This window comes from Vombatus ursinus, unplaced genomic scaffold (assembly GCF_900497805.2).
Source record: "Vombatus ursinus unplaced genomic scaffold, bare-nosed wombat genome assembly UNPS02014786.1, whole genome shotgun sequence".
Taxonomy (NCBI): Eukaryota; Metazoa; Chordata; class Mammalia; order Diprotodontia; family Vombatidae; genus Vombatus; species Vombatus ursinus.
This window is the reverse complement of record NW_020954564.1, coordinates 14,606,669-14,623,195: the sequence shown is the minus strand read 5'-3', so window position 1 is coordinate 14,623,195 and position 16,527 is coordinate 14,606,669. Positions and strand designations below refer to the sequence as shown.

At 35.8% G+C, this 16,527-nt stretch overlaps 1 protein-coding gene across 2 annotated transcripts in view; it reads left to right on the top strand.

Moving 5' to 3' along the window:
* LOC114047357 (protein SCAI) overlaps positions 1 to 9,606 on the top strand; it is a 211,957-nt gene extending 202,351 nt beyond the window's left edge. The window contains exon 18 of one of the 2 annotated variants that reach the window (XM_027868168.1): positions 6,071 to 9,606. In XM_027868168.1, coding sequence (XP_027723969.1) covers positions 6,071 to 6,217 — 147 coding nt within the window. In that variant the 3' untranslated portion in view covers positions 6,218 to 9,606. Of the gene's footprint in view, positions 1 to 6,067 lie in introns of both variants that reach the window. The other variant, XM_027868167.1, reaches the window with a different exon arrangement.
* Positions 9,607 to 16,527: the final 6,921 nt, after the last annotated feature.

Below are 16,527 nucleotides of genomic sequence, written 5' to 3'. Positions count from 1 at the left end.
TGTGTGTGTGTGTGTGTGTGTGTGTGTGTGTATGTATGTATGTATTTTTAAAATAGTTCCAGATTGGGTACTACTAAAACTTCCTTTTAAAAAAGAAAAAAAAATGTTTTAATCATTCAAAATCTGCCTTTTCACACAAGAGAAATAAAATCTATTACAAACGTGAATAGTCAATCCAAACAAATTTACACATTGACCATATCCCAAAAATGTTTGTCTGATTCCACATTCTGCATTCGCCTCTCTATCAGGATGTAGGTAGTATGTTTTATTATTAGTCTTCTGAAATCATGTTTGATTATTATGCTGATAAGAGTTCATTATAATAGTATTCCTTCACATTTTTATACTATTACTTGTTCATCAGATCTCCAATTTATGGGCAACCTGTAAGATTTTCATTATTTCCCACCTCAAAAAGAGCTGTAAATATTTTTAAACATTCTTAGTTTTTCTTAGAACTAATCCCTCAGGGGCAGCTAGGTGGCGCAGTAGATAAAGCTTCGGCCTTGGAGTCAGGAGGACCTGAGTTCCAATGCACTTCAGACATTTGAAACTTACTAGCTGTGTGACCCTAGGCAAGTCACTTAACCCTGATTGCCTTACAGGGAAAAAAAAAAAAAGAAAGACTAATCCCTCCCTTAATCTAGTTTTCCTTTAATTCTCTCTCCCTGCTTCTTCCCTTTGCTTTGTATTTCTCTGTGGAATGAAATTTATTTTTGTGCCCAATTACATGTGTGTATTCCTTCCTTTTTTTCAAACAGTTCAGATGAGAGTAAGGATCAAGTGTCTACCACACCCCTCACCCCCTCCTCCTTTTTTGTATAGATGACTGTCTTTGTACACTGATTATATAAGGATAATTTTCTCTAACCTTCCTTTCCTAACCTCCTCTTTGCCCCAACCCCCTGCACCAGTGTATTCCTTTTTCCCCTGCTTTTCATTCTTTTCTTAAGATCATTAAGAAATAACAGAATCACTGCCAGGCCTACATGAATTGCCTCTATGACCCCTGATAATGATAGGGTTCTGAGGGAACACATATATCATTTTCCTATATTTGAATGTAAGCAGTTTATCCTTGTTCAGTCCTTTATCATTATTCATTTGTGTTTCATGTCTACCTTTTTCTGTTTCTCTTTGTTCCATTGTTTAAACTTAAAAGTTTCTCTGCTGCTCTGGTATTTTTCATCAGGATTTCTTGGAAGTCCTCTCTATCAATAAAGGTCCATTTTCTCCCTTCTTTATTGCAGTTATCCCTTCTACATCATGGAGGCTGGGGATGCAATGCCCCTATGATCTAGAAAATCCATGTAAAATTTTTTGGCCCTCCCTTCATACCACAGAAGAAGTCTGAATTTTTTCTTTTATGGGGTGTTTACAGTACCTCGTTGTAAAATATGGGTTGCTGTTATACAATACTATACATATATTTTTTGCATTTCTGAGTTTCTAAACTTTTTCTGTGTTGTCTGCTAGCCTTCATGTGTTGTCTGCAGCTTCTGCAAAACTCCCAGAATATTCCCATTTAATTTCTTATGCTTACCAATGATATATCCAAACTGTGATGGGGATAGTCACGATGTGGAAGGGATAACCAGCTACTCAGTTTTGCTGGCTAAGTTCTTCTTGGCTGTAAACCCATATCCTTTGCCTTCTGAAATACAGTCTTCTAAGTTCTCCTCTTCTTTAGTGGTGGCTGCAAAATATTGTATGATCTTGATGGTAGCTCTTCTGTTCTCGAATTCTTTCTGTTTGCAGTATTTTTTCTTTGACCTTTTGAATTTTATCTGTGATTTTCTTAGGGGTTTTCATTTGGGAATTTCTTTTAGGAGGTGACTAGTGGATTCTTTCTGTTTCCATTTTGCGCTCTGTTTCTAAGATACGTAAGCAGTTTTGTTTTTAAAGATTTCTTGAAACAGGATGTCTCAGTTCTTTTTTTTTGTTCATGATATTCATATAGTCAAATGATTCTTAATTTTTTTATCTCCTTAATCTGCTTTTTAATTCAGTTATGTTTGCTTTGAGATACCTTACATTTTCTTCTATTTTTTTCATTCTTTTTATTTTGTATTAATATTTCATATTGTCTCATGAAGTCTTTGTCTTCTATTTAGTTCATTCTAATTTTCATGGAATTTGGTGCTTGGGTAAGGTTTTGTACCTCTTGTACTAAGCTCTTAATTCACATTCCAATTCTCTCCTCCATATCTTTCATTTCTTTTCTAGTTTTTTCTTTAAGTGCTCTCATTTCATTTATAAAAACATTCTTTCAGCTTTTTAAAAACTCTTTAATAATCACTTTCAAGAATTCTAATTGAGTTTGCGCCCAAACTGTGTTTTTCCCTGAGGCTTTGCTTGTAGAGGTTTTGAAGTCATTTTCTTCTAGGTGTGTGTCTTGATTATCCCTGCCACCATAATAGTTCTTTATGGGAGGATTCTTTTTTTTTTTTGTCTATTCTTTCAGCTTACTTCGTGGCTATCAGATTTAATATCAGGGTTAGACCCTGGCACTTCTGAAGGAAAGGCCAGTGCTGTTCCTGTAGTTGCATTCTTGGGTTATTGAGTGTTGGGTTATTCCAGAATTTTAGGGACAGGCTGGAGGCTTGCAAGCTTTCAGTGCTCCCAAAGTTTGTGTGATCAAGGGCAAAGTCTGATTGCTGCCCTCCACCTCTTGCCCCTTCCCCCCCCCCCCCCCCCTTTGAGCTCTGTTAGCTCATGACCTGCATCTGAACAAGAGTATACTGCTGCTGGATTCAGCCTCTGTCAGTCAACTGAAAAAACTCTATTGGAACAGAATGGCAAAATTGTAGGCTCTCTTTTAATTTGGAATTCCTGCCTTATTATTCTTATGCAGTCTGGGCTACATATTAGAAATAAGGATCAGCTCTGCCCCAGGTGGGATCCACACTGCTTGCTTCTTAGCCTTCTCCTTTCATAGTACACCACCTAGGGCCTCCCTACCCAAAAATGCTTATATCCCTTTGTGCAGATCCTTTCTCAGTACTCTCTGAATCTGTGACCCAGAACTGGGTAGTGGGTGAAAAAGTCACTAGTTCACACTTGTCTCTGTTGCAGTACCCTGGTATGGGTCTGTGACCTCCTCTTGCCCTGGTGCGCAGCCTTTCCCTGGGTACCAGAATGCTCCGTGTGCTGTGTGTTGCTGGCTTGACCCCATCCCCAATGTCTGCAGACTTCCCTGTCTGTCTCCCTGTGTTGAGCTGGGCTGCATAAATGAATTACTGTGACTTTTTCTGGACTTCCCCATCAGAATTCTGTCTGCTGTGTTTTTTAGATCTGTTTAGAGTATTGTGGAAGGGAGCTCACTATACTGCTTTCCTAACATTCCACCCTCTTGACTTTGCAAAACTTTCTAAGGTCATCTATTTGCTCTTTTATAGGTCTAGCTTGGTCCATGATCTTTCCTGGACTGGGAACAATTGGCTATATTCACTGTCTCTGCTACCAAAGATATGATAGAAGAACATGATTGAATCCCTTGATATCATCCTCAAAGATTTAGAGACATACCCTCAAAACATCCTAGGTTCTTCTTAGTATCCTATTATGTGTCTGTTATCTGTGAATTCAGCTGAACCTTTTAAAAATTTTACATTTAAAATTTTTCACTACTTCTTGTAGTAATTGGTTCCATAAATTTATGCCTAGTTTGTGAACTGTATCCTTTTTTTTTTGTCCTAAACTTCTCTCCAGGCTTCAGAGAATTACCATTTATTTCAGGTTTTTTGAACAAGATTGTAGTTACCTTATCCATATTGTTCATAATTTTTTATGCTTAAATGGAAAAGTACTGAATCATTGTAGTCCAGCCTCATATAGTAGTACCATTATTCACTCAGTCATTTGGTTTTTGTTTTCTAATTCTAGCTTTCTTGAGATGTTGAGATTGGACTGTAGTTTTACATAAGAAAAAGTTAATTTTTTCAATTTTGTTTCCAGTACCCTTTTGGAGAGGCAGTATGCCAGCAGTAGATAGAAGGCCAGCATTGGAGTCAAGAAAATCTCAGTTCAATTCCTTCCTCTGGCACAAACTAGCTGAATGACCATGGGCTAGTCCCTTAACCTCCCAGAGCCCTAGGCAACTCTCTAAAATTATAAGTTAAAGATGATCATTAGTGGAGGGAGTTTCCACATGGATTACTTCCTATACAGATGAAATCACAGGTTCAGAAAAACAAGATATTAAGTATCACCCAAAAGAGTTTTTGTTTCTGACAAGATAAAAATTTTTTGGCCTATGCAATTAGTTGGGAAACGGTCTACAGTGTCTCCTGGATCCCTTTCTTGGATTACAACTGATACCTGAAGTTCCATTATTCTGACTTTAATTTGAATTATTTTTAGCTATGTGAAAATATTTGTACTTGCTCCTCATAAATTTTATTTACCATTTTTCTAAACATTCACACAGCCTCAAAAGCTTTTCCTACATCTTATCTTCATTTTTTGGTGGCATTTGAAATGTTAAAAGAACCCAGTATCATTTGTAGACAGGACTAGACTTACGTCTAGGTAGAGTAGGTGGCCTTCAGTGTGGTCTGGGTTCAGGTACACCATATCTTTTAAAGTATTGATCTCTCAGTAGTTGGAATGTCTCTAATAGATTTCCTGATAAAAATATATTGCAGAACCCATTCAGCTTGATTGCAACCACCTTTTAATCCCTGAGTATAGCTTTTATGTAATGATCATAAAGTTGTTCTACTGATTGACTCTCTAGCTCTCTTTGATGCCTTAAAAACCATTAATAAGTTCTTTAGAGTTCTTTGTAGGGTACTTATCCTATATTTTTAGTTTGCCAAATTTCTGTGTAACAAGTTGTTATATAGCAGATTAGCAGTTGAACCTAAAAACTATATGACACTGTAGGTATACTGCCTCCAAACGTTGTAATTTTAACTGTTAAACACAGTGTTGGTATGGGTTGGCAAGGCTCATATCGATTACATTAGAGTTTTAAAACTTGTTCAGCTTATTACTGTAGTTCCTGGTTCTTCACCCTTGCTATCCTAGTCACTGGCTTTTTAAGACATGTAAATGGGGCTTTCCTTAAGGTAATATTATCAACCCTTCTTTCTCCTCTCTGTACATTCTTTCCTTGGGCAGTATTTTGCCCGATTCAACAAGCATTTCTAAGTAAGATGATTCCCACAATTTTATGGCTAGTGTCCTGCCTTTTCTATCAAGTTTTAGGACTATATACTATAGAATATTGCAGTAGCTTCATGAGTGGTTTTTCACTTCTTCAGTCCATCTTGCATGGCTCACCTAGTTTAAACTCTTTGAAGGAAAGTTATGATCATGTTATTTCCCTTCTCCAGGGACATACAATGTCTTGCCATTGCCTACAAAATAAAACCCAAACTCCTCAGTCTGGTATCTAAGGTAGTCCATGATCTAGCCCAATCTTCAGTTTCCAGTCTTGCCACCTACTACTTTCCTGCACTATAGCACAACCAAACAACTCTGTTCAAATTCTCTCCTTCCTTCAAGAGTTTGCTCAAATACAACCTCTTCAGTCTGACATTCAAATGTTATCTCTTAGCTCTGTGACCCTGGGCAATAGCTATGTGACCCTGGGCAAGTCACTTAACCCCGATTGCCTCACCAAAAACCAAAAAAATAGATAGATAAATAAATGTTATGTTTTCTTATGAATCCCTGTAGCACTTGATACTGCTCTTAATGGTACCTAATTGTTTTCTTCAATGTATTATTATTATTATCATTATTATTATTATTATTATCATCATTTGGGTACTTGTCATATCTCCCCTACTAAATTATAAATACTTTGAAGAGATTGTCTTGTTCACCTTTGTATCTCTCTTGGTACCTTGTTAAATGGTAGAGGCAGAAAAGATACTGAATGAATGCATGCATGCATGAATAAATAATAAGTATCAGGAACATTTACCTGTATATATGGAAAGATGAGGTACAATTTATTGTCCTAAGCCTGAAATGCAGTCATTTATATTAATTAATTTTTGTATATGATCTATCTTTATTAGACCATAAAATTTTACCCCTCTCCTTTGTCTAGCAGGAAACCCGAAATTATCCAGAAACATATCCTCAGCTGCCAAGAGATGAAACAGTTGAAAACCCTCATCTTCAGAAGCACATTTTGGAGCTAGCGTCCATCCTAGATGTGCGAAACGTGTTCTTTGAGAATACTATAGATGACTATTAATTGAACTCTTGTTGAAACTGTGTTTCATTAGCCACAGATTTTAAATGGTGCAGTTTTTTAATGTGATGATACATAGTGGCATTAAATTTTTATTTTTAAATTTAGGACCACCATTTTACAGACAACTCAAAATAATATTCTTCTGACAGATAGGGTAACTTTTGTAATCCAATCTTTGCGATCTTTTAAAAGCTAGAATAACCCTGAAAGTTTTTGTTGTTATTGTTGTTGTTGTTATTTAGGGGTTGAAGAGTCCCAGTTCCAACAACTGGTCCTAAATTCAAACACATACTCAGTGACCACTCTCACCCAGAGAAGAATAAATCATTTATTTTTGTATGATGAGAAAAATCCAACAGTGATATTTTATCCTGAAAAGTCTGGATTTGGAAAAATATAGAATTATTCACAAAGATGAACCCAATCAACTTAGACCAATACTAAGAAAAACAAAAGCATAGCCCTTCCATAACACTTGTTTTCACTCAATATCATTATTTAAAGAGGGAAAAAAAAGGCTGATTCTTTGAGTTTGTATGAATTTGGCTCCTTTAATCATTCACTTTCTTTAAATATTTTCAGATTTTTAGATTTCTGTACATGATTTGCTGCTGAGTTTGAATTTTTCTTGAAAATTTGAGGTGATACCTGACAGTGTATTAGAGTTATATGTATCTTTTTCTGTCATCACGTGTATGTATGTCTTATTTTCTAGCTCTTTCTCATATTGCCAATCATTTGAGAACCATGTCTAAAATACTTCAATCTGAATAACAAGCCCTCTCTAGCAAAATGTCATGCTTATTGGCTCCATAGTACATTGACATCAGCAGAAAAATGTGAATTTAAACTCTTTAACTAACAGGACCAAATTTGTAAACTGAATTTTTATCTGTGATATCTCTAGCCACAAGGGTGCAAATGGAAAAAGATTGAAGTTTTAATCATGTCTGTGCCCTGCTCTGAATCTGTATGGCTTCAAATATAAGGCTGTCATTACTTTTGGAGATAGGGAAGAAGGGAGAAAAACCAGATGAGGGAAAACTAATGTTTGGTATATATGGGATCTTTCGTATCCACACACACACACGCTTTTTTTGGGGGGGGGAGGTTGTTAAAGAGAATTTGATTTTCTTCTGTTGTACTGTTTATTTTTCTATTGGCACCAGCAAAGAATCAACTTTTTTTCCCTCATAGGGATAGAATGGAGCTATCCTATTGTATTCTTTTGATTGTACTCTATTCTAAGTCTACAAGTATATGACAGAAAATCTATCAGCCAAAATGCCTATTAACATCATTATCTGGATAGACCTAGTGCTGTCTCCCTCAGCCTAGAAAGAAACAAATCAAGTGATTATTTTTGTTACTTATGCCCTAAAGGAAAATTTACTTTGGTCTCATTCACCTTGTTTAGAGCCATGCCATAGTTTGTTTGTGTTAATCTGTTTTAGATTCCTCAGATAGAAATTATAATTTGCTGGTTTTTTCTTTGAAATATTGAAGGATTAGGTAATAGTTATGAAACCTTAGCATTTTAAAATGTGCAAAGATGAATTATTTTGAAGAAAGAATTCAGTGTTTAGTGGATCCTTTTTCCTTCTCAGACAATGATGACTTTTTTCAGTAACTGATTCCATTTTGTAATGCTTTTCGCCTGGCACTGTGAACTTAGAAACAGGATGGCATTGGTTCCTTGAACTCAATTCAGTGATTTTTAAAAAACAAACCAGCTTTTGAGACACAGATATCCTTAACACATTTCCCATATTGGCAGGGTTTGAAAGGCAGCCTACCCAGAGCAGTATTCTGTCTGTGGTGTGTATATGACGAACACTAGACTCGGAGCCAGGAGCCTGGACTGCCAGGGCCAGGCCTTTGGTTAACTTTGAAGCAAATCATAAAATCTGATTTGGAGCTCAAGAGTCATCTAGACCAACCCACACCTGAAAAAGAATTTACTCTACAATTTCCCCAACAAGTAGTGATCTGATTTTCACTTGAAGACCTCTGGTAACACTGAGCCAACTACCTCCTGAGGCAACTCATCCTGCTTTTGAACTGCCCTTATTATTAGAAAGTATTCCTTTCTATGAAGCCTAAATCTGTCTCTACAATTTCCATTTAATGCTCCTAGTTATGCCCTGTAAAGTTGGCCGGAACAAAACTAAACCCTTGAAGACTGGCCATCAGGTTCCCCCAAGAAGTCTCTTCTCCAAGCTAGATGTCACTCAGATCTTCGTCTAGCATGCTCTAACATCCTCTCCCCATGCCAGTCACCCTCCTTTAGCTGTACTCCAGTTTGTCAATATCCTGCATAAAATGTGGTGCCCAAACTCAAAACATGCACTCTGCCAAGGCAGAGTACATCATTCTGCACACTGTGCTGCTTTCAATGCACTCCAAAGATTGCAACATTTTTTTTTTTTTGGTTGCCATGATTGACTCACATTGAGCTTTTTCAGTCACTTCTCCCAGGCCTTAGTTTTTTTCTTTTTTAAAATGGAGTTGTATTAGGTGCTCCCTGAGGTCTCTTCCAGCACTGTAATTCTAAGACATTAGTTCCTCGTTTCAAAAGAGAGTGATTTTCTGAGGAAGTATTTGTGATTTAAATCCATACATACTACCTTTCATGCTCCAGAAGCAGTTCAAGCCCCAGTTGTGTTAGAAATCTCCAACCAGGGTCAATAACCAAGCAATAAGAACTGCTTTATCTTGGCATGTTTGTTCTAACAAAGACTGATGCACAATTTTGCTCCTTGGGTTAAGGTATACTTTTTTTCTTTGTAGCAGTTGTGTTTTCTCTTGGTAATAGTTAATCTCTAAATGGATCTTGAGAGGAATCGTGAAAAGAATGGAAACATACTAAAAACTACTAAATCAGGGCTCCACAAAGCAAATTTCAAGCACAATAGTTTTATTACTACTAATTTTCATAATAATTATAGTAATAATGACATTTGTATGGTATTTTCAATTAATTGGTAATCCCATTTTATTCTCTTAACTCTGAGGCAAATAAGATATGTATTATTCCTGTTTTCCAAGTAAAGAAACTGGACCCTGGAGTCTTTGATGCTCATCTAAAATCACAAACATGGTTAGTGATAGAGCTAGGTCCAAAGCCTAGGACATGCTTACTATCACCCCAGCATTTTTCCCACTAGACCACACACTCCTACAGTGTCTTTCTGAAAAGTTTTTTTTTTTTTTAGCAGTTTTTAGCTGTGGCATTTGCTTTAGAATGTATGAGGGGTTTTTTTTGTCCAATTGCACAAAACATTGTCTTATTCAAAAACAGTTGTGTGAAATTGAGAAACTGAAGACTCAGCACACATGTGCGATTTTGTTTTTTTTTTTTACTTAGGATTAAAATGACATACTTAAAATTGCATGGATTATTTTTAGCAGAGCTAAATTCCTTCTTGAAGTGTGTTTCCTAAAAGGAAGGGGGTACTCCCAAGAACTTGAAGTTAAAAATTGAAAAAGCACAGCACATTTGACCTTTCTGTACCTTCCATAAGTTTTATGAAACTGAAAAATTTAAAGACTGTAGTTGTAAAATACCATGCAGTCCTGAGTCCCAACCACTTTCTCTGTCACAGGATTCATTCATTTCTCATTTTCTTCTTATGTTTTTATTCCCTGAAATAGATTAGAATTATACTGTATTTGTGTTGCACTAATGGAAGGAACACACCTGGTTTGGAGTGGGTCCTGTGGATAGATCAGTAATTGAACTTTCTCAGCCAGTTCCTTCCTGGCATACATCTGTCCCTACGAGTTATGCCTTGCTTACTATGAGTTAGTTATTTTCTGTCTAGTTGATTGCCCTTAGAGAGTGGATTAAATTGTGTTGACAGTTCCTCGTGGGAGAACTGGCACCAAAGTTGCATGCAGCCAACACTGATCAGAATGAGATGTGTTCCATTAAATTCAACAGAAATTTATAAACATTTACTCTGTGTAGCCCAACTCAGTTCCAGGATTTGAAAGCATAATGAGTGCAGGACAGTGATAGCTGGAGATGCATGGCACTTCTCTGGAGTTGGTTCCTGCCATTGCTCCAACAACAGATTTAGGGTGAACCTAAGTTACTTTGACTTTGATAGGAATGATACTAGGGCTTTCCTATTAGTTGGTTATGGCATGTTGAGTGTATTTGTATGTGTGTATGTGTGTGTGTGCATTCACGTGTTGGGAAAGTAAGCAGTATCTTTTTGAGGGACTGTGGTTCTATGGTTGCCTTTATTTATTTTAAGATCCTTTTTCTTGTAATGGTATATACGTATATATATTTTTGTGATGCTTGATGCAATCTTGTGTGTGTACATGTATGTATATGTGTATATATTTGTAAATACATTGGTATGAAATGACACAGTATGTGTATATTATATACAACATGGCTATTGTGGCATGAATTTATTTCGTTCATTGAGGACATCAGAGTGGCATCATCCATGCTGTTCTCATATAGGCTGTGGCTGTATCCCTTTCAAGAGCCTCTATTTTGAGGGGCTTGTGTTTGGGTCAATAATTTGGGAATTAAAATTAGAACCTGACAATCTCAGCAAGAAAGCCAGTCTTTCACAGTTTGGAAATCATCAGAAATTCTCATTTAAGTTGTTGATAAATTTGTGAAATAAACCTATGGAGACTGGGTATATGAAATGAAGATTCATTTCTTAAATGGAGGCACTTGCTGGTACTGTATTAGTCTCTTATTTCTTGATCTGGTGTAGGGTATCACTTTGCACTTAGTAGGTTACCCATTAGAGACTAATTATGGGAGTGTGGATGACATGTGATTTTATCATAAACCGAGATGAATAGATGAATATGAAAGGTCACCTGTCTTTTAAAAAAGAAAAAATTATTTCCCAACTGCACTGAAACCTGATAGTGGATTTAATTTTTTCTTCATTCCTGTGGTTTGTTTTTTACCTGTGTGTGTCTTTGTGAGGCAGGGAAAAGGGCATTTGCTATCTTCAGGCTTCTGCTCTCCTTGAGGGAGCCCTAGAAAAAAGTACTTAAGGTAGGTGAGCTGCAATTTCACCAGGCTACTTGTTCTGAAGCAGTGTGTTTGTTGGGCATACCCATCTTGGCATTTTTCATTGTAAATCCTTCTGATTAGAGCAAAAATAGCAATTGAGTACCAATTTTAAGTTGGTATTAGGGGTGTTTAGGTGAAACCATGCTAGTCTCCAATGATAACAAAGAATCAGTGTAAAAGTTAGTTTCTCTATGAAGGTGTTTGTACCTTCATTTGGATGACAAACCGAGAGTTGAAACAGGGTCCCCCGAGTGTTAAGTGTGTAGTATTCTATATACTGCTCTTGATAACTAGCAGGAACTGAAGAGGAAAAGAATAAGACTCCAGCAAGAATAATGAATAGCTTTGTGAGCTTATACTCATTTTAGGCCTTGGAATACAGTTGGACTTGCAGTGTTGAGTTATTTGGAATATACCACCATCTTTAGATAGCACGCATATTTGCATGGAATAGTTCAAGAGATGCTCAATATTTGTTTTGCATTTGGGGTGCTTTCACTGCAGAAATTAAACTAATACTTTTTGCAAAATAAAACATCAATCAACCCTCTTTTCTTGATTGAGATAAAATTTGTTTCCCAAGTTGTCGTCCTTGATTTTTTTGCTGTACTGACAGAACAGTTCAAAATTTTGTAACATTTTCAGTTATAGAATACAATTGAAAGTGAAGATTCAAATACTTAGCAGTTTTTCTTAAAGGAATTTTAGAATTTGACATGCCTGCAAATTAGTGCAAGTATCAGTAGTGTTTAATTCACATTTTTTTTCTGTAAGAAAAAGTAAGTCATTGCAATTGGATACCAAAAGAGTGGGTGTTGTTTTATTTAGCTTCATGAAAATAGTATACCTTCTGTATGGGTTTTAGTTTGAGGACAGTAGCTACAAAAAATACTGGGTAAATAGGCTGGTAATTTCAATTGTGATATATTTCTTGGCCCAAAAGTTGGAATATCAGTTCTTATTTTGTGCATTTAGTAGAACACAGATTTGAAATCTATACCCTTCGAAAAACAAGTCTGTCTTTTCTAATTATAGTTTTCTGTACTTTTATAAACTGGTACTTTGTAAATGTAGGTGCTATCTCCCCATTTCCTCCCAAATACTGTGATTTTTGTTTCCTTTTCACCTGCATTTGAGTTAAAAACCTGAAAATCATAATGTCTCCTGGCCTCATTAGGGTTTGTACGCATAAAACTATTGTAGGATGGGGAAGGCTCTGTGTGTGTGTGTGTGTGTGTGTGTGTGCATGCACACGCATGTGCACGTGTGTATGTAAATAAAATCAGTCACCTACTGAGAAGCAACGAAAAGAGTAATAAGAAAAATTATGGGGAAAATATCTTTAGGAAAATAAAAACATTTTAAATTAAGTAGGACTGATTTTCTGCATTATTGAAACATTTTCTTTGAAACTGTATAGATGAAACATGTTTATATGATTTTGATTATTATGATTATTTTCATTTTTAAATTGTTGTATAATACTGAATTTATTAGTGTTTCCATTTCTACTTGACAATGTTACCTGAACACTTGATTGAAATATCATTTTAAAATTTCATATATCTTTTTTTTGTTATTTTATCAGTTTAATAAGCAGTGACATTTTTAAAATACAAGATGTTTGCATAGTAGGTTCTGTTTTTCCTATAGATATATTACATCATGTCTGTTGTAAAAGCCAGATACAGTTCCTTAAAACTATTTTTGATGTGGGGACTAATTTTAAGTTAGGAATTTTGTCTTCATTTACTGGACATGGTTTATATGCTAAGATAGTAACTGGTCTTACACAGAAAGAGTAAAAGACATTGGGGATTTCTGGGTCCAAGCTCATGAATGCAAATTTATAATTAGGCCCCTTACAATACTATACCATTTTTTTTTTTAGTGGGGAGAGGCAATTGGGGTTAAGTGATTTGCCCAGGTTCATACAGCTAGTAAATGATGGAGGCTACATTTGAACTCAGGTCCTCCTAACTCAAGGGCCATTCCTCCATCCATTGCACCACCTTCCTGCCCCGTATTATACCATTTTCAAAGTGAGATTGTAGAGAATTTGTGAAGAAACATTTTAGGCATTGTTCCTGGAAGTTAGATCTTAAACTGTTAGTTTTTTTTTCACCATACTATTTTCCATTTGCTTTTATGGCTATTCTGAATCTTCTTCCCCAGTGTTTGAAAACTTAAGGAATGCCAATGCTATATTCTATATATTTTATACCTTCCTAAGTATACTGATATAACAGGCCAGCATTTAAAAATGCATGTTGATAACCCCAGAAGAGATAATTCTGAATAGAAAAGACCATTTTGTTAAAATAAATAAATTTACCCAATTGTCCTCCACCTTTTCTTCCTTAAGAGCATATTAAAGGAATTGCAAAAAGCTGTTTTAGGGAGAGATAATGGAAGCAATATCTAAGACTAGGATAGCAAGAAAGTAGGATTTTTCTTTTTTCTTTTTCCTGATTCCAAAAGCTTTATGCTTTTAACTATTTATTATATTGTCATTATGTAGAATTGCTTATTTATGCCTCTAATGTAATATTTTAGAACTTTGTTTTCCCCATAGCTTTTTATACTGACCTGAATGTATTCTTTATAGAGTCACTTAGATTCTCATGCCTGGTTCCCTGGGTGCTTTCTGTTTCCATTGAACTTGCCATATAGCAATAATCCATTTTGAAGAGAAAGAATATTTACATCTCTACCTGTAATATTTTGAGATTTACGAAGCACTTTCCTCACAGCAACTCTATGAAATAAGTAAGGGAGTTATTAAACCCATTTTACATATGAGGAAACAGGATCAGAAATTTTGAAAATTGTTAGAATTGAGTTAGAAAGACCTTAAGTAATGGAGACATAGACTCTGAAAACATTTTGCTCTTTTTTTTTTTCACCATTTATTTCACCATTTTAGGAGCTCCCTTTCTCTCTCAGTGCAGATGACCATCTGCTTTGCAGTTTATAGTCTTAAAGAGTTGCCTGCAGCAATGAAAGGTTAACAGCTGGCCCACGGTTACTCAAAATATAAGAGACAGGTCTTGAACCCAAGTGCTTCTCACTCTGAGTCTAGCTCTTATCCACCTTGCCAGGCCTTTCCCTGAATCTGTTTTCATTGCAGAAATAACAAGTGAAGCAAGTTATCACACGGTACTTGGGTTATCTATCTACCTTCATCTTGGTGATTGGGCCTAATCAATTGTTTAGGACCTAATGTTTTAAGGAATCAGGACTAGCTTAAACTATTGATTATGGTAAATTCAGGCACTGTTAATTGTCATCCCTTATATTTGCATAGTACTTTATGATTTTCAAACTACTTTCCCATACATTATCCCATCTGAACCTCACAACAACCCTGTTGAGGTAAGTAGGGCAAATATCCATATTTTTGAGGTAAAGAAACAAGTTCAGAGATAATGTGGCTTTGTCTAAGATCACAAATGTAGTAAGTGACAGAACAAGGGACTTGAACACTGCTCAATGTTCTTTATAGTACACCAGAGTCTATGGGGAATAATTGAGTGAGATTTTACCTCATTCATGTAAAACTGTCATTAAAGCTCAAGATAGCCATGTGATGACTAAAAATATAGATGCATCTGTTTTTCATGGAAATTATTGTGAACCTTTTTTGCATACTGTGGTTGTTAAGCAGTAATACACTTTTTTGTTTATATACATAAAATTATTATATTTGGAAATCGTAATAACTTGATTTCCTAGTGATATAAATGACTTTTTTTTTTACTGTGGCAAATACTTGTCTATAACTGAAATGTTACTGAATTGTGAAACAAGTTATAAGGATTATACACCTGTATATCTTTTAGGAGCTCTCCAGAAGAGACTGAAGCACAAAAATTTTACATGTTTCAATCCTTTTCTAAGTGCTGCAAGTCTGTAGTGCATATGATGTAACTGTAAGTGTAAGAATCTACTTAGCATTCACAGTCTCTGTAATCTTTGATACATTGTCTTGTTTGCCCATTTGTGTTAAAACTTAAGGGATTATGCATTTTAAAAAAATGACTTGAAAATCAAGCCCATCAATTTAGTCCTATCAGGTGGCAGTTATCTGGATACATTCATTTCACACTGTGTTGTCAGTAGATTCAATTTTGGGGAATATTTGCTACCAGTAACTAAGAAAATGTTGCTTTGTCAGTACCAGTTCATACATTTGACATGAAAATCTGATAGCTTACATTTGTGATATTGTATAGGCCTTGTCTGTTGATGCATCTCAGTTGCTTAAGCCATACTCTTAACAAATGTTTCCAGTTGTTTCATCCCATCAGATAAACTTTTCCAGCTCTTGAGTCTGTTGCTATTGCTATCTCGTAGTCTAAGCTTCACTCCTTTCACCATTGTACTTCAGTAAATGAAATCAAAAGTAAAACACTGTGATTCTGCAGAGCTAATGGCAGCAGGACCATGTCTTTCCTGGATTTTGTTCTTTTGAAAAGCTCCTGACTATCGCATTCAGGGTGCTTGAAAAAAGCTAAGTATCATACTGTTTATATTGCATTGAATAACAAGATTATGGAGGGTTTGATTTTTGCTGTCAGTGTACTAAAGCTATTTTCTCATTGATAAATGTTCTCTAGGAATGTGACTACCTTCATCATTTGTGAACTATTATTGTACATGAATTTTGTATCTGGAATCCACATGTATATTATGTGTACTATCAATATAAAAATAAACATATTTGCTTAAAGTGTTGGTCCTTGGTCAGTTCTGAGCTTCTCACTTAATCCAAATTTTTGAAGAGATCTGTAATTTCATTTCCAGTAGGTACTCCCTCTTCTGAGAGATCCACCCACCCAACCATTCACATTAATACATGGTTTCAGAAATTTCTATGGCAAAAAAAAAAATCATTCCTTGGTGGCCAGACTTTTCTTAAAGATAACCTTAACATTTAGCTAGCTGGTGCCTGGTGCCATGACAACAGAAAAAGCATCTTTTGCTAGACTGACATCTAAAACCTTTCTAGTTTAACATGTTTTGAGCTTGCATTCTGTGGATGTAGCCTTCAAGAACCCAGAGTTATACATAGTTTAGCTGTCACCCTAACTCCGCTCCCCTTTCCCCATAAAATAAAATAATAAAAGAGAGACTTTGAGGGGCAGTGGCTAGAGAGCTGACCTTAGACTCAGAAGCTTCAAGTCTCCCCACATATTGGCTGTATGTCCCTAGATAAATCACTTAACCTTTTGTTCATTGCCTCAGGCAACAC